The 23,186-nt window shown below is 40.1% G+C and overlaps 2 protein-coding genes across 5 annotated transcripts in view; both read right to left on the bottom strand.

Moving 5' to 3' along the window:
- LOC113016328 (protein SON-like) overlaps nt 1-6,058 on the bottom strand; it is a 28,087-nt gene extending 22,029 nt beyond the window's left edge. Inside the window, exons 1-5 of one of the 2 annotated variants that reach the window (XM_026159082.1) lie at nt 5,918-6,058; nt 5,222-5,422; nt 4,836-4,870; nt 2,567-2,739; nt 1,198-1,352 (exon numbers count right to left, since the gene is read on the bottom strand). In XM_026159082.1, the coding sequence (XP_026014867.1) occupies nt 1,198-1,352; nt 2,567-2,739; nt 4,836-4,870; nt 5,222-5,422; nt 5,918-6,000 (647 nt within the window). In that variant the 5' untranslated portion in view covers nt 6,001-6,058. Of the gene's footprint in view, nt 1-1,197; nt 1,353-2,566; nt 2,740-4,835; nt 4,871-5,221; nt 5,423-5,708; nt 5,774-5,917 lie in introns of those variants that run through there. The other variant, XM_026159083.1, reaches the window with a different exon arrangement.
- Nucleotides 6,059-17,075: 11,017 nt separating this feature from the next.
- The window catches only part of hecw2b (HECT, C2 and WW domain containing E3 ubiquitin protein ligase 2b), a 72,031-nt gene continuing 65,920 nt past the window's right edge, over nt 17,076-23,186 (bottom strand). For all 3 annotated transcript variants that reach the window (XM_026160245.1, XM_026160244.1, XM_026160246.1), the window contains 3 exons: nt 21,095-21,180; nt 20,839-20,951; nt 17,076-17,769 (listed from right to left, as the gene is read on the bottom strand). In XM_026160245.1, coding sequence (XP_026016030.1) covers nt 17,658-17,769; nt 20,839-20,951; nt 21,095-21,180 — 311 coding nt within the window. In that variant the 3' untranslated portion in view covers nt 17,076-17,657. The remainder of the gene's footprint in view (nt 17,770-20,838; nt 20,952-21,094; nt 21,181-23,186) is intronic.

Genomic DNA, 23,186 nt, shown 5'->3' with positions numbered 1-23,186 from the left:
ACATTCTGTGTCTCACAGTTGAAGTGTACCTCTGGTGCAAATTACTGACCTCTGTCATCATTTTAGGTGGGGGAACTTGCACAATCGGTGGCTGACTAAATACTTTTTTGCCCCACTGTACATTTGCAGCCTGTTGTTCCCCCATCCCATTTTTTTAGACATGTTGCTGCCACCAAAGTTAAAATGAGCCAAATAAAAACCGAATAAAAACGGAACTGCTCTCTCTGCTCTCTTCGCTTCCGCTTATCCTTTTCAGGGTCGCGGGGGGCGCTGGAGCCTATCCCAGCAGTCATTGGGCGAGAGGCGGGGTACACCCTGGACAGGTCGCCAGTCTGTCGCAGGGCCAACACACAGAGACATTCGCACTCACATTCATTCACACCTAGTGACAATTTGGATTATCCAATTAACCTATCCCCACAAGCTGCATGTCTTTGGACGGTGGGAGGAAGCCGGAGTACCCGGAGAGAACCCACGCAAACACGGGGAGAACATGCAAACTCCACACAGAAAGACCCCGGCCTGATGGTGGAATTGAACTCAGGACCTTCTTGCTGTGCGGCAACAGTGCTAACCACCGTGCCACCGTGACTAAAAACGGAACTGTCTTAGTTTAAACATTCAATGTGTTTTCTGTTTTCAAGTGTGAATAAAATGTGTTTATGGGAGTTGCAAATCACCACATTCTGTTTGTGTCTATATTTTACACAGCAGCTTAACTTTTAAATTTAATCTAAAAGCCACAACACGACCTGATTAAAAGCCTAGTAATTTTACTAAGGACTCAATATTTATTATGGAAAAATAAATATTGCCATTATTTTGCAAACATTTATTTTACATTAACTGGGAGATATTGTGTCTGTCTCTTTAACCTTTAAACAGGCAGGTGGAGTCGGTCAACCATTCATCGGAGGACAGCTGAACATAAGAAAGTTGGTAGTAGTTCCTAGATCTTCCAGTTAGCATGTCAAAGTATTGTTGGTTAAGTTCATAAATCCAAATCATGAATGTGGAATGTCAGGTAAAGTCTACAGAGTGGTAGAATAAATACTAAATAAATGCGGTACATTTACTGTTGGCAGCCGTCTTGGCAAATTAGGATCATCAGCCCACAGATTTGAAGGGAAAACAGTTTGTATAACAAAATAAACAGAGGAGGAGCCATCAACATTTCGTTCAAAGTTTGCTTCCCACCTGGAGCGAGTCCTAGACCTCTGACGGTAGTGTCGAGTCCGAGAGTCAGAGTTCTTCACTGGGCAGGAATGTGACTGGGAGTAGGAATGTGAAGGTGAATGGCATCCCTGCCTGTCACGTCTATCCTCATCTTCTATTCCTTTATTTGAGTTTTCCTGTCAGAGAGCAATAAAAAATAAACCTTATTTTCATTATTCTTTCGTGAGTGTAGCATGGACTGGTAATGATATAGCACTTTCAACTAACAACTATTTGACCACACAAAGTGCTTTCTTATAACCAGCTTCATTAAACCCCCACACACACTTTCACACCATCACACGGGGCGACTCAGGTTTCACTGTGATGTGCTTATCCTGGCTTTTCCGCCTGAGCCAAAGCTGCCCCAGTTACATCAATATGCAATTTATTTGACCCATCTCCCCTCCGAAGTTATTTTCCCATGCACTCTCAGAACGTCTTCAGTGTGACTGTTACACACTTCCACCCTCAGAGTTGCAGTCTCAGTCCATTCACTTGTGCATTTGCAGAGGAAGCTGGATGTGTATAAAATGGAGAGTCTTCAACTTGATTTTGTGGAAGTGGGCGAAGTTGAAGGAAGGAAAATCTGACAAAAAGGGCGGCTTTTAAGCAACAATTGTGTTTTTATAAGCGAAACCCTTTTGACCTCATCGAGAGGTAGAGGCCGTTCTTCCACAGATGCCTCGAGACAGCACACCAGAACCCTGCAGCCACAGTCTCACTCTGGAGGACAAATTCATGGTTGTGCTTCTCATCTCTCCCCATTAGCAGAAATATTCTTAATTATCTCACAATCAAACAGTTGGTTCAAAGTCAGTGGCTGAATCGACCAAATGGCCCAAACTTGAATTTGAAAATTGAAGAATTTTTCATTAAGCCTTATGTATTGGATCTAATGGTAACAGGCAGAAATATATTACTGTATTATTACTATTACCAAGCACAAAAATATCATCACACAGACTTATAATCAACACACTTAAGATTTACAATGAAAAAGATAAAAGCTCGCATGCAGGGGCTAAATCGGGCCCAATGTCCCGCCTCAGACGCTGGCCCAACAAATGCAGGACACTCGCTCCTCCTAAGATAATTAGTCCAACTAAACAGTCCGACGGTGACGACTTTGCAAGAACAGACTAACAAGCTACAGTCGCAGTCAGAAGGACAGCAGTACATAAATTTAACGTGTATTCTACTTGACATAGTTACTTGTGAACACTACAGACAAATCAAACATGAGAAAGGAATTCTCTCCTACTCTTAGTAAAAGCAAAGGGATAAATCTGTATTAGAAACTAAAGCTGATTTATGTATTGGGACCACAATGAAAGTACTTTGTTTTCACCTGTTTTGGGATTATATCAGGCAGCTCCTCCTGTCGTTTTAGTTTAGTATGCTTTAACACAAAAGCAGAGTCAGTATCTGATGAATTCTCATCGTCTTTCCTCCTTTTCTTCTTCTTCCTCTTTCCAATTAAGTGCTTCTTGCGGCATCTGGACTTACTCTCACGATCCCCACCTGGAAAACAGTTTACCAGCTCTGCATATTTTTGCAGCAAAAAATATTGTATGTGACGTATACAGGACAACATATGGCAACGTAGACAGAATTTACAAGGAAATGGGAAAGGAGAACCGCGGAGCTCACAGAGTCTGACTGCACTTGGATGATGTGACAGCAGATGCTGTTTATGTGGGTCTGCTGTGGTGAAACGACAACATGCCGAAGATGGACAACAAAGCACGCGTCTTAGATTATAGCCACTTACCAGCAATATTCGTTGTTAGTTTTTATAAATGATCTACCAGTACGTTGATATAAACTATGGATATAAACTTTAATGAAGGATGGCCCCCTGTGGACTCGGCTAAAAGACATATGTCTACATCATTAAAGCAGTATTGAAGAAGTTTTTAGAGAATTCCACACTGATAATTGTCACATTACTCAAATAGAAACTACTAATACACTATTGAACCTGGCCCTTGTTTTGCTCTTCAACTTCTCTGAGTTTGGTTATGCAGCATGTCTGTAGGTTCTCAGTCATTCCAGACATCGTAATCTAAGGAGCTTGGAATGAGAAGCAACTGGACTTCTTTCAGTTTCTTGAAAACGTGTGTAGACCTCAGACCTCTGCATTGGAGAAACCAAACAGCCACTCCATAAGCGCACAGCACAACATAGAAGAGCCACCTGGACAGGACAAGACTCAGCTGTACGTCTGCATCTAAAGGTCAAAGGTCGCTCTTTCGAGGACACCAGAGAAGACCGATGGTTTAAAAGAGAGTTGACAGAAGCCATCTATGTCCACTGTGAACGACCATCCTTGAACAGAGCGGATGGCTTACTACACCAACCATCTGCCACCTACAATCCAGTTTTGAAATCCCTTCCCTGGCGTCTTAATTAGGGGTGGGTATCGTTTAGGCTTTATCTGTGCCAAATCTGTACTTTTGAAACGGTGCCGGTGCTTAAAGAATGGAGAACACAAACCTCTCATGTTTTTATTTTTAGCAGTCTCTTTTTTTCTGCAAAATGATAACCACCGTCTAGCCCCACGCACGGGGCGATCCGCGCTAACTCACTAATGGAAATTTACCACACCCGCAGTAGATGTGCTCGGTGTGAGGTCTCGCAGCAAGCTATCAAATACGGCGCATTTCTCGGCTTTTAAAACAACGCTATGCGTCGCCAGGTGTTTCATCAGATTCGAGGTGTTGCCTCCTTTGACAGTATCACAGTATCAGCTTAAAGCACTTGTTGCTGCTGAGTTTGCATCTTTTGCTGTGAAGTACAGCCAGACTTTGACCGCTTCGCCTTGGACATTTTTAATCTGTAGCTCTGCTCTAACAGAACGTACGTACCTGGCCCCGCCTACTATCCTTGGAAAGGTAAAATGATTGGCTGGAATCCAGAGTGTATGACAGCTCAGAAAAAAAATGGCACCGGATATCGGTACCCATCCCTAGTCCTAATGCCCACTCACATTTTGCGTCAGTTCATCTACACAGACACATGATAGGGTGAGTCAACTGGCCCACACACTTTTAAACAGCTTGGCTCATGTGATGAGGCACATGATCAATAATAGGTTGAGGAGACTTTTCCTCACCCTATCATGTGACCTATCAGGTCACCTGACGCAAAATGCGAGTGCGTGTTGAGGTACCTGGGAAGGGATATCAAGACTGCTTTGTAGGTGGGTGTCTTAAGCCACCCCCTCTGCTCAATGATGGTCATTCACAGTGGACATACATGGTCTCTGAGAACCTACACAGACATGCTGCCTTCCAGAGCAGACAAAACCTTGAAAAGGGTGCAGTTAGAATACAGTACAAAGGACCAGAGTCTTCATGTAGCTAAAGAAGGACATCAAAGACGGGGACAATGTCAAACCAATCAGCTTCTGGGAACATGAGACTGAAAAGGGCCTGGGCCAGCTGGTCAGCAGTGACTTAACTTTTAAATACGAACAAGGGGATTGTCTACTGAAAATATTTTTTAAAAACATATATAAAGATTAGCCACAGAATAGGGCAGCTGTGAATATACCAAGTCTATCTGCGGTAAACACTCGATGCTCAAAAAGTTGACAATATAATAAAGAGCCGTACCTTGCTCTGTTTTTCTTTCCGTTGGTGTTCCTCTTCTATGAAGCAAAGATAAAGCCTGAATTAGGCACATTTAAACAGTCATAATTAACAGTAAAACGGCAGGAAGCTATTGGCTGTTTTTGTACAGTAGTGTTGCCCCCCTGAACGATCTAGGTTGCGGGCTACACGTTATCCCACCGTGTATGTAGTAAACCTTTTTACTCCCTTCATTCACTGACTTTTGAAACTGGACATAATGCACAGGTAAAGTTACAGGTTCCTTTGTGAGCCCAGCCCCTTCCTCTCAGACTATCACATGCTTTCTTTGGAGTTATATTTGCTGGCTGAGCACGTGAGTACACAGGTTTTCTGACTGTGGATGTTGCAGCATGTGCTTTCAGGATCACCTTGACTTGTGTTTATTTTTTCGCTTCAGGTCTGCCCCAGACTCTGAACTACTCTCCTTCTCTCGGTTCCTCTTCTTCCTCTTGCTTTTGTGTTTTTTGTGCTTCTTGTGCGAACTGCTGCTTCTCACGTCTTTGTGTCTCTTTGTAGAGGCATTTTCTGCTCCATCCATGTTACTGCAGTCACCCACTCTTTTAGCATCACTGATGGACAGAGGCAGAGAAAATACGTGTTACTGTTTGACCAGAAAGAGTCAGCCAACGTTTATTAAATGTCTAATATTCTGAAGCCTCTCCCTGCACCGCTTATTGGATAGTAAGATCCAGATGAGGTGTTTAACAGTCATGCCTGTTGAAGATTTAAGAGGTTTCAGGTTTCTTCTATCATTGCTTCGAATTCTTTTCATAGTCTTATCATTAAAACCGGCAGTGACTTAAATAGAAAAATGTCCGCTTCAAACCTAATGAACTGTTTTTAAACTTTACGGACTCTCTCGGCTTTCTTTTCGACCTCCCGCGTCCACGAATGGCCTCGCTCCTAGCGGTACAGTTTAACTGAAAACAAACCTAAGCAGCGTTAGCTTTCATCTTTTATTTGGCAACTGGTGCAGCAACCGGTAGCTGCAGCAGCGACTAACATGTCTGTTCAGTGAAATTTCAAATAACGTCTCAATAGAAGAATACAAACAAACAACATACGCTTTGTCCTCATTCTGGTCTTCAATTTCTCTGATTTTATTTAATATGAAATCTTGAAAAATTTGCTCTATGTTGGCCGCCATGTTTTAATGTGCATCGCTTTGCCGTTCCGGGTGGAAAGTGAATATCTGTGGCAATGTTCCGGATGAAAATCTGTTCCTCCTCAGCAGACTACACGCAATCCTATACAGTTCCTCTGTATAGGGTATTGTTTTTTTCAATAATCATTGTCATAATGATGATGATTATTATTATTAATTACTATTGTCTCTGCTCAGTTTATTATTATTATTATTATTATTATTATTATTATTATCATCATCATTATTATTATTAGGGCCCGAGCACTGAGGCCCTACTGTATCTTTCATCTTCTTCTTCTTCAGGCGAAACAAGGGCCTTTTTGAGGGCTTTAACATGCTCAAAAACTCATGAAATGTTGCACACGTGTCAGGTCTGGTGACAAATTTCGTATTTTAATGGTTTTACATATGAGCATTGGAAAATGGCTCTGGAGCGCCACCTATGTGTTGTTAAATGCAGTCCTACGAACACATCGTTTGAGCTACATGAATGAAATTTGACCCACATGTGTATCATGCTGACATGAACAAAAAAGTCAGTGGGACCATTGACGCAAACCCAACAGGAAGTCCATCATTTTGGACTGAATGTGACATTTTGGCTCAGTTTTTGCTATTTCCAGGCCTTGTACTTTTGCAAACTCCTCATCGGGATTTGATCTTATCAGCTTCATATTTGGTCAGTGCCAGCTGCACACCTGGGCCATGTTAAATTGTGGAGCTGTTGAGTTTTCGGGATAGAGTGTGGCCGTGGCGCCACAACGAATTTCAATGATTCACCATGAAAATCTTATTTGCTCTCATTCCATCCTACATGGTCCTATCTGGACCGAAGTGCACACAAATGATAAAGCTCCAGCCCTGAACATATTTCAACTGCCATATTTGACATCAGTGACAGCGCCACCTAGTGGGAACAGGAAATGTCACGTTTTACACTTTTTTTTCTTAATTTGAACAATTGAACAACAAATATACATAATAATGTAGTTATAGAAAGGGTATGAAAAATTTCACAGCTTGCAGTATCTTTTACAAGTCATGTTAAACAAATACTAGTACGTAAACAAAAAAGTATACTTTAGGAGAAAACAAAGAAACAAAATAACCGATTAAAAAAGAAAGAGGTGCTCAAGGTATAAATAAAAAACATAAATCAAGGGAAACTGTACATTCGACACAGCTCTTGTGCTCTTCTTTAGATTCTCTAGATAATTGGAAAACAATGCTTTAAAAGCAAATATGTTTGGATGCTGTTGAGAAAATTTTGTACAATGTATGTGAAATTTGGCAAAAATAATCAGAGGATTGATATATATTTTTTTTCCTAGATTTATTTTATCGGCATGTGAGAGGCCAAACAGAATATTTTGAAACTTCAGTTTACACGAGGGATCAATTTTGGTGTTTATAAAATTATTTAGATCAATCCAAAATATATGTGTATACGTGCATTCCCAATATACCTGACATATTGTTTCCTCTGCATTGCTGCAAAAAGTACAAAGAGTATGAATATTTTTCTTAAATTTAACCAGATATGTCTTTCCCTGCTAACATCTATGGATCAACTTAAGAGTAACTTCTCTGACCTTATTAGTAATAATAAATTTCCTTGATCGAATCCAAGTGTTTTTCCAGTCTATATCATATTATTCCAATAGAATACAGCTGCAGGTTTGGAAACAATATCTCTTTGTATAATTTCTCTAATATTTGTGGCTTTATCAATCAGTAAAGGACAGATGTTACCGATGTATATGCTAGCGGGATTTAGTTCTGGAATAATACAATTTCTACCTTTAGGAGCAGACACCAACAACCTTCTCACTCCATCTGCTATTGCATCAAAAACTACAGCATATTCTCTTGGAGTGACAGGAAAATCATAAACAGACAAAAATTCCCTATAAGAAAATAATTGACCATTAGCGTTCAGTAACTGACTCGCAAGTAAAATTTTTCTATCAAGCCATTTCTGAATATATAATGATTAAATGTAATATCCTGATTGTTCCAAATGAGATATTTCTGGGGAGAAAAGTTTTGAGAGTAAATGATTAACCAAGATGAGAAGAGCTGACTGTGAGAGTTGGAGAGTTTAATCGGTGATTTAGAGATATTGTTATTGCATCTTAGCAGAAAGTGCATTCAATCCTCTGAGTTAAAGATATGTTTGGTAATAAAACTGAACAAACTGAACTGGGATTTTTTTTAAAAAGAGTTTGATCCATTTGATTTTAAAAGACGCATTTAGGGAGTGAAATCTAAAGAATTTAGGCACCAGAACACAACTTGTTTATCATGACATTTGTTTTAATATAAAGTAATGTCTTTTTCCAAATGAAATAAAATTATATTTTATCAATTTTTGTGCATAATTCTTTTGAAACATCAAGTGCCATAGCTGCATAAATAAGTCTGGAGAGGCTTCAACTTTGGCTACCAAGGATCGTACGGTTACGGTGTAACCTTGGTTCTCTTAGTGAGAGACTATCTCTCCACACCATTACATATTCCATATGTATGGGGTACGACCACCTTGGTCGTGGCGTGTGGGTATTTCTTTAAGACACTCTGGAACGCCCGGCTACGCCCCACAGCTTATGTATAAAACAGCTGTGCAGACGTGACACCGGTGATCGTTTGATCGGAACGCGTCTCTGAGTGGCCTCACGGTGGCGAGATAGTCTCTCACTAAGAGAACCAAAGTTACAACGTAACCGTACGTTCTCTAGCATATCGAGACTATCTCTCCACACCGTTACATATTCCATATGTACGGGGTAACTCTGGAAGACACCCCACAAGGAGACAGTGCAACCGAACCACTGAGAGTGAAGACCAAAGAGCCATATACAAGACACAGATGCACACACCACCCCAGTCAGGGCCAAGCCAGACGCGAAGGCCGAGCCAGGGGGTGGAGTCAGCAGTCTGCAGATGCCAGACTGGCCTGAACCGGTCCTGCAGGATGCAGGATGCAAGTGATCGGCTGCTCAACGGCAGCCCGGGAACCGCGAGGTATATAGCCAGCGAACGCAGCACACCAAGCCGCCAACTAACAGCCCGCTGGTCGCAGAGGGCTACGACATGCGGGCAATGCCAGACAGAGAGCCAGCACTACAGCTGGAGAACGCTCACTCGCCACAGCGAGGTCCGACTGGCATGTACGCCGGCAAAGCGGGCAACCACAGGTGAAGCTTGGAATGTGACCCGCCCATTCTCAAAGCTGAAGCCGCCCCGAGCTGTTGACAGGCAGGGAGGGGGGGGGGGGGGGGGGCTGGCAGCCTAGCCTGCGTAAATTGTGGAGCTGTTGAGTTTTTGGGATAGGGTGTGGCCGTGGCGCCACAACCGATCCAAAATATCAATTACCAGTCTTATGTTGTTAGTTATGTGTCTGCCATTCATAAAACCAGACTGTGTTTCATCAATGATATCATTAAGTGCACATTTTAATTTTTTAGCCAAAAACATAGCAATTATTTTATATTCATTATTCAGTAGTGAAATATGTCCAATTTTCTATCAAAAGGGCATCTTTTTGAGGGTTAGGAATCCAAGTAATTAGTCCCTGAGTCAAGGAAGGAGGGAGCTTTTCATTATCAATGCTTTCAATATATACTTTATGTAAAAAGCGTGATAAGTTCTTTGAAAATAATTTGTAAAATTCAGAAGTCAACCCGTCACTCCCTGGACTCTTATTAGGTTTAATTTTATTAATAGCACCTTCAATATCTAGTGTTGTGATGGGGGCATCACACACAGTTTTATTATTGTCACTAATTGTTTTAATATTACCTAAGAAATTATAGAATTTTTCCATGGCTTCTGTAGAAAAATTAGATTTATAAAAAGTTTTATAAAAAAGTTCACAAGTCTTGGAAATCACTTGAGGTCGTGTGTGATGACCCCATCTGAACAAAGTTTAGTCATGCTGCCAAGTGTATTGTCATGCTTTTCTAATTTTAAAAAATAGCTCGAGTTTTGTTCTCCCTCTTCAAGCCATTTATTTCTTGACCGCACAAAGGTGCCTTTGCCTTGTAAATATATATATTATCTCATTTTAATTGTAAAATTTGAAGTCTGTTCCGGTTATCTTCAGATAAATGATCAGGTGATCTAGACAAAGCGATAATTTCAGAAATTATTTCAGACTCTTCTTTTTTTCTATTTTTAACTATTTCAGCTCCTCTTTTCATTAAAAGGGACCTCAATTTAAATTCCCAATTTTTACAAAAAACTTTTTCAAAACATGCCTTATTCCAATACTCATCTATTTTTGTTTTAATTTCCTTTACCAAAGAATCATTCAGTAGAAGACAATTATTTAATTTCCAATATGAATTCTACGGTGGCCCTGAGAGGCCAAACAGACTGCAACTTCAGAAAACACCAGCAATAAGAAAAATGCTGCAAAAGCACACAAAACACAACGGAAATAGGAAAAAACACAATGGAAGTGTTTCTGGGGAGACAATAACCTGACGGACCAGTTGCAGGAAGCAAAATAAACTCTGGACCCCACGTGACTACCAGTTGTCAGGTGACTAGTGATGGTAAATTCAATTCTTTTTACTAAATCGAGTTTGAATGAGTCACTCGCCAAAGTGAATCGGATTTTTTGAGTAATTTAAGTCAGTTGACCAGAGAGTGCAAAAAATGTACATTTTTCACTCAAACTTAATTTTATTTCTCTTTTCATGTAAATTCTGCTAAGATGAGTGATTGGAAAAGAAAAAACAATTATTTTTATAGAGCAAAAAAGAGCAAAAAACATTTCTAAAGGGAACATTTATTTTTATTTTTATTTTATTAGTATTTTCCTCAAATGTGTCAAATATATATTTTCTCATCTAAATGTCCTCTGAGCTGTGAGCCAGGGGGCGGTAATGCTCCTTAACATTGGTTGCCAACCAAGCTGTGAGCCAGGAGGGAGGGGGTGAGTACTCAAATGTGCTGTTAGCATGTTAGCAGAGTGATGCTACTGTGAACTGAGGAGTTATTGTCTTGATGTGAGCTTCTACTCAGGGTTTTTTCCTCCAGTGCAGAGCAGAAATGTTTTTGTTAACAAACTGGCTGTTGCTTCCCCCCCCACAATTTTAATTATAAGTTAGATATATTTCTACTAATGAGATTAGTTTGCTGTTCTGTTTGGCTCTCAGCGAAGGCGGCCGCACTTTTCTCCTCCTTCCCCTTATCTTCCCTGCTTAGCCTCTTGTGTCCTTGTCTTGTCTCGTGTGTATTTCACTTCCCTGGAACACTCTCTCACAGTCTGTGTCTAAAAACCTAAAGAGAATTATGGATTTGATCAACTGGTCTCTGAATGCTATTGACACCCTTTTCTCAACGAGAAGTCTGGGCTCGGGAGAGCCCGAGTGCCCTGGAGGGACTTTCCCTGCCGGATACACGATGGACGGGTGGCAGACATGGAGGGTCGTGTGCTTGCGGTCTGTCGATCGAGAACACTGAAGATATCGACCTATTCGGAACCATGATAACAGAGTTCTTGCTGATCGGAGCTGGCTTGGCCCTGGCTTATCGGAGAATTAAGAAAGCGGAACCGGCTGTTCAAACCCCCACAAGGCTGCCCGCTGGGATTGGAACGATGGGACGAGGTGCGGCTTCTCAGAAAGGGCTCACTGAATGCAGCAGGTTAAGAGCTTGGAGGCGCTAACGGCTGCAGTGAAGGCTCAGAATAACACCTCTGAGCGTATATTGTATTACATCAGGGAAGAATCCACTCGGAACAACACCTCTGGGCGGAAGCTGGATTACATCGCGGATCAGTTGGCTGCGGTCGTGAGGTCTCAGAATCTGCTCTGTGAGCAAAAGAGTGACAAGACCACGGAATTGAAGGTAAACAACATCATGGAGAAACTCGCAGCTATCCAACGGGAGATTGAGAGACGAGTGTCGGAGTGTTAAAAACAGCTTGAAATTCTCACGAGTTGTTTGTAAAAGAAAAATCACCATCATAATGCGGCTACCCCTTCGGTGCCAGCTGTGGGCTCAAGGCTGGAGCCGAACAACAACTCCCTGATAACGACTGTGTTGAGTCTGTTCCTTCCCATTCCATGCAAGGCCACCTGGGTTGGCTTGAAGACTGTTTACTTAGCCTGGCAGGGCGAAGGACACTGTCTCAGCTGAACTATGGACACACACACACATACACTTACACTGATGAGCACACACTCATCCCCCTCCCTTTCCAAACGCCTTCGATGCTTGTTTCCTGCGGGGGAACATGGCGGGTCTGTGTGCCGCGCTGGAATGGTAGCGCTGTGCAGGGCGGCTGCTGTGTTCGCTTCGGATTACTCCTCACCCCCCACCCGACCCTGTGGCTTGTCATGTCTTTCACAATGTTGTGCTGTGGACATTTATGCGCTTTTTGTGCAGGGGAGTTTTTTTTGTTTCCTGTACTCATGCTGTCCCACCATGGAAGCACAGCATGAGTAGAGGTCTCTTTTTTCCTCTTGTACTTTCCCCATTGTAGTGTACATTTCAGTGTTTTTCTGTAACGCTACCGATCTCCGACTTGTATCCCCATGTAATGTCTGTGTTGTGTGTGTAAGGTCGGGGGGGGGGGTCCCATTTCACTGCAGGGCAACCTGCATGTGGCGAATAAAGCTTTGATTGATTGATTGATTGATTGATTGAGTAATAGCAACAGGGATGAGTCAGTGAGTCAGTTGGGTGTCAGTAAAGTGATTCTGGAGTATTGAACGATTCGTTCATTATTCGCACATCACTAAACCGAGCAGATATTTGAAGTTTACACACCCACATTCACAGGCAGTGAAAAAATGTTAAAAGTTTCTTTTGTGACCCAGAAAGATTAATAAGAGTTGTTGTGATATTTTGATACCATGGTAGCATTTACAGGATATTGTTTTATATTATATGATATTATACAGGAAAACTGTTACTCAATAAGGCCCATTTACTAGTTGTTTTTCTCTTTCTCTGTGACCCAAGAATTAATGTGTAAGAATCACAGGATGGTACCTCAAGGTCGAAAACACCACAGAGATCACTTCCTTACTCCCATCCTCCCTTCCTTATCCTTTAGAAAAGAGCTTGTTAAAGGCCAGGTGGTTTGTTTCAGAATTCACTAATGAAAGAACTCTGTATTCTATGTCTAGGAGTGTATTTTGCTGGAATGATCATAAATTGTAGCTGAACTGATAAACTACACACAGGATACTTCTTTGCTCAGAAGGCAGGAAGACGTTTCCTTATTTGGTCTGTACCGGTCTGAACTGAGAATCTGCTGACACACGAACCTTTTTTTCCTCTATATAAACTGTTGTATACTGAATAAACCTTTGAGTTGATTTTGGAAGAGCAACCTGAAGCAGTTTCTGTGTCATTTTGTTCTCCCAAGCTACTCCCGGCGCTGTAACTAACCTGCTGAACGGCATACCTGAGCTTACTTTGAATAATTAATTTTATACAGAACTCTGCTTATCGGTGCTCACGCCTTGGAGGAAACCCGATCCATGGAGAAACCCGGGACGGAGATTTCTTTCAAGAGTAATTTTAAAACTTAGTAGCAGCCGCCATTGCTGGAAACTGGAGTTTGGCTGGGCCGCACTATGAATTCTGGGATATGGTGGGCCACGAAAGGACACACCCGACCCATCCTTCAAATTCAGGGAAAAGGAGGATGCATTTGTCGGCTGCATTCGGAGGAGTCTATGAATTTGGACAGCCTTCGGCGCGTCACTGTGACGTAATTGGTCTACGAATGCGCCCTCAGCAGTGTTGCCAACTCCTCAGTAAGGAAAATCGCTATTGGTTGTCCTAAAAGTCGCTAGAAGTCGCTAAATGACGTCATCGCCTAATTTGCATAATTGATCATGCTAATCTAATTGTAACCTATGTTGTTGGAGAGAGAAATAACATCGTGGAAGAGACATAAAGTGAGTAAAAAACGTCCTAAATGCATTTAGAATTTATTTAGAACTACAAATTAAATTTCTTTTAGCAATTATTGGGATTTTTTAATGTCACAATTCCAACCCTGCTGCTTTACCCGGGCTTGGACCGGCAAAAGTGACCCGAAATAGGCGCTCTGGTGGAGTTACTTTGTGTGTGGGTTCCAAGGCACTTGTAGCTATTCTGGTGGTACAATTTCTTCAGTTCTGACTACTTCTCTCTCTCTCGCGCTCTCTGATACCATCTGAGTATGTCCCCCCCAGTCCAAATGACATTCCAATGTTGTTGATGGGCCCTTCCTGTTCGAGCATTACTGTACACCAGTATACAAAGCAAGGTCCATGGATGAGTGGGTTTGGTGTAGAAGAACTTGATGGTCCTGCACAGAGAGCACAAATGCTGCTGGCAGTCCTTATGTCCAAATATATCCCCTCACTTTCCTCTCTTCTCTTTCTCACACCTTTCTCTATCTCTGATTTAAGTTATCTCTTACTCTTTTCTCTCCTTGGGAAATACAGCAGGTGTACCTTTAGCTAGCACAGTGTGACAATGTGTCTTTGGTGATTTTTGTTCCTGCCATCTGAAGGTACTTATGGATATCTGGACCAAAAAGTCTGTTCCAGATGGTTCTGGCCTACTTTAAATATATTTGTATTAAAATGTAAAAAAGTAAAAGGTTGTCTGAAGTCGTCTCAGTAAATAGTATTCTAAAACTAGAAAACAACAAATCCTCAAAGTTAATGATGTGTAGCACAGATCAACTATTAGTGATTTTCAATTTATTCAAGATTTATTCAAGCCAAAGGCAAAGATTTATATATTTGTCTTGTACTTAAAAAAAAAATACAGTTTCACTACCACTCAGAGAATGACTGGGAAGTGTTAGCAGAATATCCAAATATCCTCATTTCAGTCTTCATCTCACTTTTGCCATCATTCAGCTAGTTACATATAAGATAAGATTAGGTCCCAGGTGTACATTAAAACAGCAATAATTTGCCTATGGATGATTCATAATTAACACATTCACATTTGAAATGTAGAAAATATTAAGTATTATATAATCTATTTTATAATAATAACACAATTATATTATTATATAAAATACTTTTATCATTGTGCATCTTGATGTTTGGTTTAATCTGGTATTATTATGAAATTTAAGCCCCGATTCATCGTCATTAGACACAGAGTCTGTCATTAAAAACCAAACAAAAACTTCAATAGAGATGAAACTTTATTTTAGAAGAGAAGTGCTTACAAATATTCATATATTAAAGTACGGTGGACTGGACAGACTGATTGGCTGTCAGATGTGTGGCTGCCACGTAAGGCTCAAAACTTTGGTACATTCTAGCCAGACAGACAAGTGAGAGAACTGACAGAACTGTTTTCAGTACGAGAAGTATTTGAAGTGAATTTGTACATGAAATTTTACTCAGCTTCCTGCCAAAATGTATCTTTAGTCTCTAAAAATATAAAGAAGGAGAATATGTCTGTGAAGGTTCTCAGTCATCCAGGTCATCGTAGTCAAAGGAGCTTGCAAAGAAAAGCGTCTGGACTGGACACATCCTGGGCCATCTGACCTCAGGAATTCGCATGATAAGGTGGGGCCAGGTTTCACAATGAGCTCACCTGAAACTCTGGCTGATTGGGACCCACACCCAGTTTCACGCCTTGGCTCAGGCGATTAGAGGATCATCAGGGGGTCCTTTTGTCCCTCTGTGGGGGGAAACTCCCACTAGGTTTATATCTGGGACTCTCCACCATTTGACCTTAGAACTGAAGAAGCTTCTCGGATGAGAGGTGAAACGTCTTCAAGCTACTTAAAGAAGTCCAGACGCTTTTCTTTGCAAGCACCTTTGAATAAAGAAGGAGAACAGTAGGTCCAAGACAAAATCAATTTCAAATATTTAAAGCAGCAGGAGTGGTTCCAATGTTCTAAATAAATAACTGTGCACTAAATAATTTACACTGTTGAATGCCATCTAACACACATAAACCTCTCTGCACAGTAGCAGTCTGTATGTTGTTACTTCAGGCACACATCCAGTGGTGTAAACCCAGTGGGACACTCATTTCAGCAAGAAAAGAAAGTAGATGAAGAATTAAGCATGTTTACACAACACTCATATTACAAGAAAATAAGTCAGAACTAAAGGGACAGTGAAAAGTGATGAGAATATAGACACATTCAAAGTAAGTAAGTAATTGAGAACTTGTGTCAGCATTAATGATAGTGCATCAGAATTACTCAGAAATAATTAGTTTCATTAAGGGCAACTTTTTCATGCACTGCTTTTAGGTTCCTTTTTAGTCTTTAATATTCTGTGCATGAAATAATAATATAAACCAAAGTCCAGGACTAAAGATTTGACTTGTTTTTCTGTGGTAGTGCAGTGCATGCTTAAATTTATACTGCATCCTAAGTGAAGATCTGAATATACAAAAGAGAATAAACTAACTGCAAAGTCCTTCGAACTGGATTTTATGGGTAATGTTCATGCTTCTACCATTACAGAGTTTTTACTGCTGAATGACTGAAGAAGGTCCAGGTGCTTAATTGGCTGACATCTAAGTCTTTCATCAGTGAAAAACATTTGATACATGAGGAAGTGAAAAACACAACAAAGAAGACTTAAGTAACTAGAATCCTATATCAGACAAGGAGATAACATTCCTTTTCCAAAGACTCACTCAATAGTGATAAACATGACACGATCCCGTCTTAATTTTTATGAGATGTGTTTCTGCCATTAAATTCAAATTGACTTTTTTTTCCTCAAACTCCTCAAATTTTCTGTCTTAATTTATATTTTACATAGCATCCTAATGTTTTGAAGACTGGGGTTGTAAAAGTAAAATGATAAATTGATGATCATATATTGGTTGTCAATATAGTAACTCAGGTAAGTGGTGACCAAATATGTTTTTGCCAACAGATCCAGATCTGGTAGAGATATCACAATCTACACTGTAAAGCTAGCTAGTTAGTTCAGATCACACATGTCACTCCTGCATCATTAGAAAACGAGTTAAACAACAGGGTAGCTGCAATACCAAAAATGTCTGACTACACTCCAGAATTAGCTGAGGACAAAGTCCACTGAAAAACAAAACAAAATTACCTTAGGTCTACCTCAGCTTTTTAATAAATAAATGCACAACCTACACATAGTGAAGTTACTACATCACAATAACATGCTGTATTACAAGTGCATTGTAGAGACACATAGTCTTGGATGGTCCTTATAGTCCTCCAAGATCCATCCAAACTCAGTTAAAGAAGTAGAATCAGGTCAATATTTGCAGGGAAGGCAGTGGCTGCAGGTTCTTTAATTGGTCTAACCATTTTAACCTCCTTGATTCCCCCCCCCCAAAAAAAAAATTTAAAAAAACTCAGGCGCCCTTGACCTCTGATTGGTCAGATCTTGGCAGTTCCAGTCAGAGTCCTAAAGCGAGCGCAGGTCTTCATTTGTCATGTCACATAGGTGAAAGCAAGTTATTAAGTAGGTGTGAAGTACATGCAGGTGCAACAAAAAAGGTTTACCTTTGTACACAAAACATTTCAAAGGGTCAGATCCTGTAACAAAACATCCTGTTATAAATTTAAATCAGGAGTTGGACTTCAAAATCTGACTTTTAAACGTCACTATCAGCAGCAGTCTTCCAGGGGCAGACGCAGGGTAAACTGGGATATGGGGGAGACGAGAATCTCATTCCAGTCCAAAGGTGCTGGTCTCTTCCACAGCAGTCAGCAGCTTCTCATACAGCACTGAGAAAGATGGGTACGGTGGTAGGTCCAGCCGGTTGAAGCAGGTGTGAGCTCTGGAGAACAGAGCAGAGACAGTGTTGTTCATCAGCAAATGCTTGAACAGAAGCCACAGTGTGTATTCTGGATGTATTAAAGCACAGGCCACTGACAGGATACATAGAGAAGCTCAAATCTAAGAAAAATCAGGTTTTATTATCATAATTACTACAGTGCATAACCGAAATAAGTGCCTGGAAATGCAGAGAACTTTAATATTTAATATCATAGACACAGAAATAACTAGGATTACCCCAGCAAACTAAATGTGGGGCACAAAGTTTGACTGTGTGAGAATATTACCATTTCTTCTTTTTGCATTAACATTTACAGACGTGACAGACAGACAAAAAACATGTCAACGTTAAGAAACTCAACTGAAAAGAGAGAAAAATAAACAAATTAAAAAACATATTGTTGCACCTGTATGTGTAATCATAGCATGTTTCTGTGAAGACTAAGTATCTTTCAAGTTCTTTTCTAGTATAGCACATATATACATAATAATACATTTTTGATTAGAACCAGAAATCCTATCACTATTGTATCATATCAAAATTACCCCTACATGGAGAAAGAAGGAGAGCACCTCTGATTAAAAAAATATTACATTTTGACCACTAATTATCATTTTTATCAGTTAAATGTTTAAAGGAAAATTTCATTCTTTCCATTGCATGTATATGTTATACAGTCTCTATCCTATCTATCCTAACAATCTTCAATAGTCGGACATGTGATATGAAAAATCTTAAAATGCTCTTCCCAATTACTCCTTTGCATGTTTCTGAATTTGAGGTGTAGCAGCATTTCTTATACATATTAAGCCAGTCATTTTTATTTATTTTATATTTGCATCTTTCTCCCTAAATGTACGAGGTAGATAAAAGTAGATCGACGTTTTTTCCTTCTTGCAGAGACTCGAAATAAGTTTCCCCTTTGTGTTGCCTTCATATGAGTTCACAAAAATAGTGATCAGGCCAGATTCTTTACCTTGTGTAATTGTGTCTTTTTTGAAGATGTCTAAAAAACATCCTCTTTTTCTAAATTACATTTATTAGAATGTTTTTGGAAGGAATCCAGGCCTTCTTCAGATGATACATAATGCCATATGAAGTGATTCCATTCTCTACCCATTTTTTTAATCTGCCATCTAATTCTGCTGGAAGCAATTCTGACAATAGTGAAGTCAGGCTGCCTTGTAATAATTTTCTAGGCAATGCAGAGCTATCCCTCTCTCCTCTTTGGTTAACTGCAGAGGTAGGAAGTAATGAAGTACAAATCTTAAGTAGAATTTTCAGATATTTGTACTTTACTTGAGTAGTTTTGTTTTTGCCTACACTGCATGCCAAATGGCTAGAATGTAGGTTTAATTTGCATGTAGGCAATCCTTGATTATTGTCCTTTTGTAAAAAAAATAAATAAATAAATAAAAAAAATACAAAAAATACAAAAATGTGTTTCTGGAAAATTGCCCAATACTTAAAATTACTTGATGTAATTATATCATTGTTTCCTGCAAAAACCTGACTTGTTACCAGTACGTATACACCTTTCTGGATTGAATTGTCATTATTATAATTATTTTTTGCACATATTTTGACCAGCTAATAGTCAATTTCAGGCTTTTATCTTTAATAGTTTTGAGATATTTATATGCAAACAATTTTTTTCAAAGTGCAAACAAAAAGAACAAAACCATAACATTTTTACGCAAATCTGAGATGGTTGGTATTTACTAGAGATGGCACGATACCACTTTTTTATGTCCGATACCGATACCGATATCATAAATTTGGATATCTGCCGATACCGATATGAATCCGATATAGTGTTTTTTAATCAACAAAACTGTTTTTTAAAATATCTTGCTGCATTTTGCAAGTCTGCAAGTTCATACTCAAGTTTAAAACAACAACTACACTAAAGCTATTCTGTTATACCTGTATGCAAAAAAAAATATTTCATAGTTCAGCAATACTGATCAATCTAATAAACTTAAACCTACACCATCCTCCCTATTCTGGTATTTTAAAGAGTACTTAGCGTAAATATTAAGCAACCTAACTAATAGGGTTCCAACTCCCAGCAACAACAAAAATAAATAAATAAAAAATAGGGAACCACCCCTCACGCTCCACCTCATGATGATTAATCGACGTAATCAACCTTAACTTGATGCAGTGTGAAAAAAAATGCACAGAAATCAATTATTTTTCAAGAAATATTAAATAGATTCAACATCTTTCTTCAACAAAATTGCAGACTGCACAGATGGTACCTTCCCAAAGGAAAAAGTACTATAGCTTACTAGGGTATATATATTAGACTTAATAGTTACTATATACAGTAATGGACTTCTATTCATTTTGCATCAAATTAAAACTTTGTGTGTCAGATAATTATTTATTAAAAGCTAGACATTTTAAATGAGAATAAGAAAGAAAAGTATGTCTTTGTGCCCCCTTTTCCCTGTTAATGCCCTATCGGCCCCCCTGGCTAAACTTTGCTAGATCCGCCCCTGCACAGTTACCAGCGTCAGCTACGTAGAAAAAGATCCTGGAGTAGAAAGTAATATTAAATACATTCTAACAACAGCTGATCAAGCTTAAACGTGCAGCTGTTGTTCAGCCGCTGGTTTGCTCTTTCTGGTGCAAAGTGGGCCAAAAACAAAGACGGACTCGCGACAGAAAAGCCGATCAGCTGATCGTTAAGCAGTTTCATGATTGAAGTAGCAGCCGGAGAGCGAGAGGCAGTCGCTCGTTAAGCTTAACGCAGGAGTGCTTTACAAACATTCAGAGATGGACTTACACACTTGCTTCACTTCTCTCGGGATAACTTTGTCGGAGATGAAATGCCGGGTTGCTAGCGAAGCTCCAAATGCTATCCAGACCACAGGTCCGGCATGCCACAGCCGCTCTATCACGTGATGCATACTGCTCCGACGTGCTAACGTTCTGAGGTGAGTTACGGCGTGTTGCAAGTTTGCATTTTTTATTTTTCTCCGATATCCGATCCAGTAATTTAGGTCAGTATCGGACCGATACCGATACGTAATATCGGATCGGTCCATCTCTAGTATTTACCTGGGTAGGGAGGTGACTTTACCCCACTTCTCCACACAGAACCTACGGGGTCCATTGCTGCCTCGCAGAGAAGCAAAACCCTCATATGGAATGCTGGATGTCCCAGTCACAAACTGAGGATATAAGGTGAGAGACAACAAGTAGAAAAAAGACATGCGGATAAGAACACCAAGAAAGAACTGCAGTGTTACATGTTTGTTTGTTGTTATTGTTGTTTTTAATAAAAAGCCTCTTTAACTAAAACAAAAAAGCCTACCTGTAGGAGCCGCAATCTCTGCTCATTATTGAATCTCTCCACCGCTGCCCAGAACCACCGGATCACAATGTGGTTATCATGGTAACCTAAACACAACATTTCATGTTTTGTCAAAATGTCATGGTAATAGGACTATAATGAAAGCCAAAAAACCAAAGCTCAAGTCTGAGTGAATCAAGGGATGAGCTTTTTGAAACCTTATTCTTAGTAAAAGTCGCCGAAGTTGTTAAAGTTTTTTTAAATCCTTTTTTAAGTGATGTATTTATTTTTTCATTTTAAACCACAATGACAAAAAAATCAAAATCAGAAAACCACCACGAAAACAAAACACAGCAAAACAACAAATGTCTTGATGCATGCTGAAGTTGATCCAGTTCATCTGGACGTTTTGACGTTTTTAGTGGGAGAAAAGTTTCATCACTCATCCAAGTGACTTCTTCATTCTCAGCTGAAGGCAGCAGTTGTTGTTGAGATGCAGTTGTTGTCTCTGTGGCTTTCAAATCCCAAAAACTGGTCCACCTGAACGATCCGGTCCCATGGCACAAATAGAGTAATATAGTGTACACTGTTCAGTCGAATGATTTATAAATCGGGGAAACCAAACAACCTCTCGACAGCCCAGGACTCTGCAGTCTACAGGCCAGTGGCCACTCTGTTAATGATGAGGATGTAACATCCTGGACAGGGAGAAACGCAGTTTGAGTGGGGAGTCAAGGAGGCCATTTAGATGAAAAAGGAAAGACCATCTCTGAATCGATGAGGGGGCCTAAGGGTACATCTGTCACCATCTTACAAGGCTGTGATTGCAGCCATTCCCCAACTCTCTGTGAATAGTTCTCATGGCGATTGATCAGTGGTCTTTGATCATCAATGGTCATTACAATTTGCAGTCTTTTGAATATGTGGCTTTACAGCTGAAGGCCTCATCCAGAGTTGTGTTCCTTAATGTTTACACGCCTCCCAAATACTGCGCAGACTCTTTTAATGATCTCAGTGAACTGCTGTCTGTGATCTGTGTTGATTTTGACTGTGTAATTATTGTTGGGGATTTTAACATACATGTGGACAACCCTCAGGACAAAGGGACTAAAGACCCTGAAAGTAAAATTTCAGCGCACACAAATACATCAACAGCAGTGATCACAAAACGGTGTATAACTGAAGACAGTAGTCAGATCTTTAACCAGGTCTTCCCATTAACACCTGACCTGTCCAGAGGGTCAGTCAATGAGCTCGTCAATAGCTTCAATGCTAACATGTTAAATGTAATGGACACTATTGCTGCCATTAAGGTGAAGGTTATCTCTGGAAGGAAAAAGTCTCCATGGAGAAACTCCACACTGGTGAAAAAAGAAAAAAGAGAGTGTAGGAAAGCGGAGCGCAGATGGAGAAAAACAAACCTCCAGGTTCATTATGACATCTATAAAGAGAAACTTCACAATTATAATTTACAACTGAGGAGTGCAAGGAGGTCCTACTTCTCTGACATCATCACTAAAAACAGCCATAATGCTCGGATCTTATTTTCTACAGTTAACAGGCTAACAAACCCTCCTGTGTCAGTGGCAGCTGAACTTCAACCATGGCCTGCAATGACTTTGCCAAATTCTTCACAGACAAAATCCAAAAGATTAGACAAGCAATTGGTACATCAACAGCAGATCCAGGATATGTACTGTGTCCACCAAAAAACTGTTTAAACACCATGAAACAGTTTCAACCTATTAACAGCAAAGACCTGGAGGACATCTTAGGTCAGCTGAACTCCTCCTCCTGCTGTTTAGATGTCCTGCCAACAAGTTTTTTCAAAAAGGTCTCAAAGACTTTAGAGTCAGACCTGTTACAGATCGTCAACTTTTCTTTATTATCAGGTGTGTTTCCAGAATCACTAAAAACTGCTGTAATCAAACCTATACTGAAAAAGGACAATCTTGACAAGACACAAATGAACAACTACAGGCCGATCTCAAATCTCCCATTTTTAAGTAAGATCATTGAAAAAGCAGTTTCTCAACAGCTCAGTTACTTCTTAAAACAGAATAATTGCTACGATGCCTTCCAGTCAGGTTTTAGACAGAACCACAGCACTGAA

Source organism: Astatotilapia calliptera, chromosome 23 (assembly GCF_900246225.1).
Source record: "Astatotilapia calliptera chromosome 23, fAstCal1.2, whole genome shotgun sequence".
NCBI lineage: Eukaryota > Metazoa > Chordata > Actinopteri > Cichliformes > Cichlidae > Astatotilapia > Astatotilapia calliptera.
The sequence above is the reverse complement of the archived record's forward strand: the minus strand, read 5'-3'. Positions and strand labels throughout refer to the sequence as shown.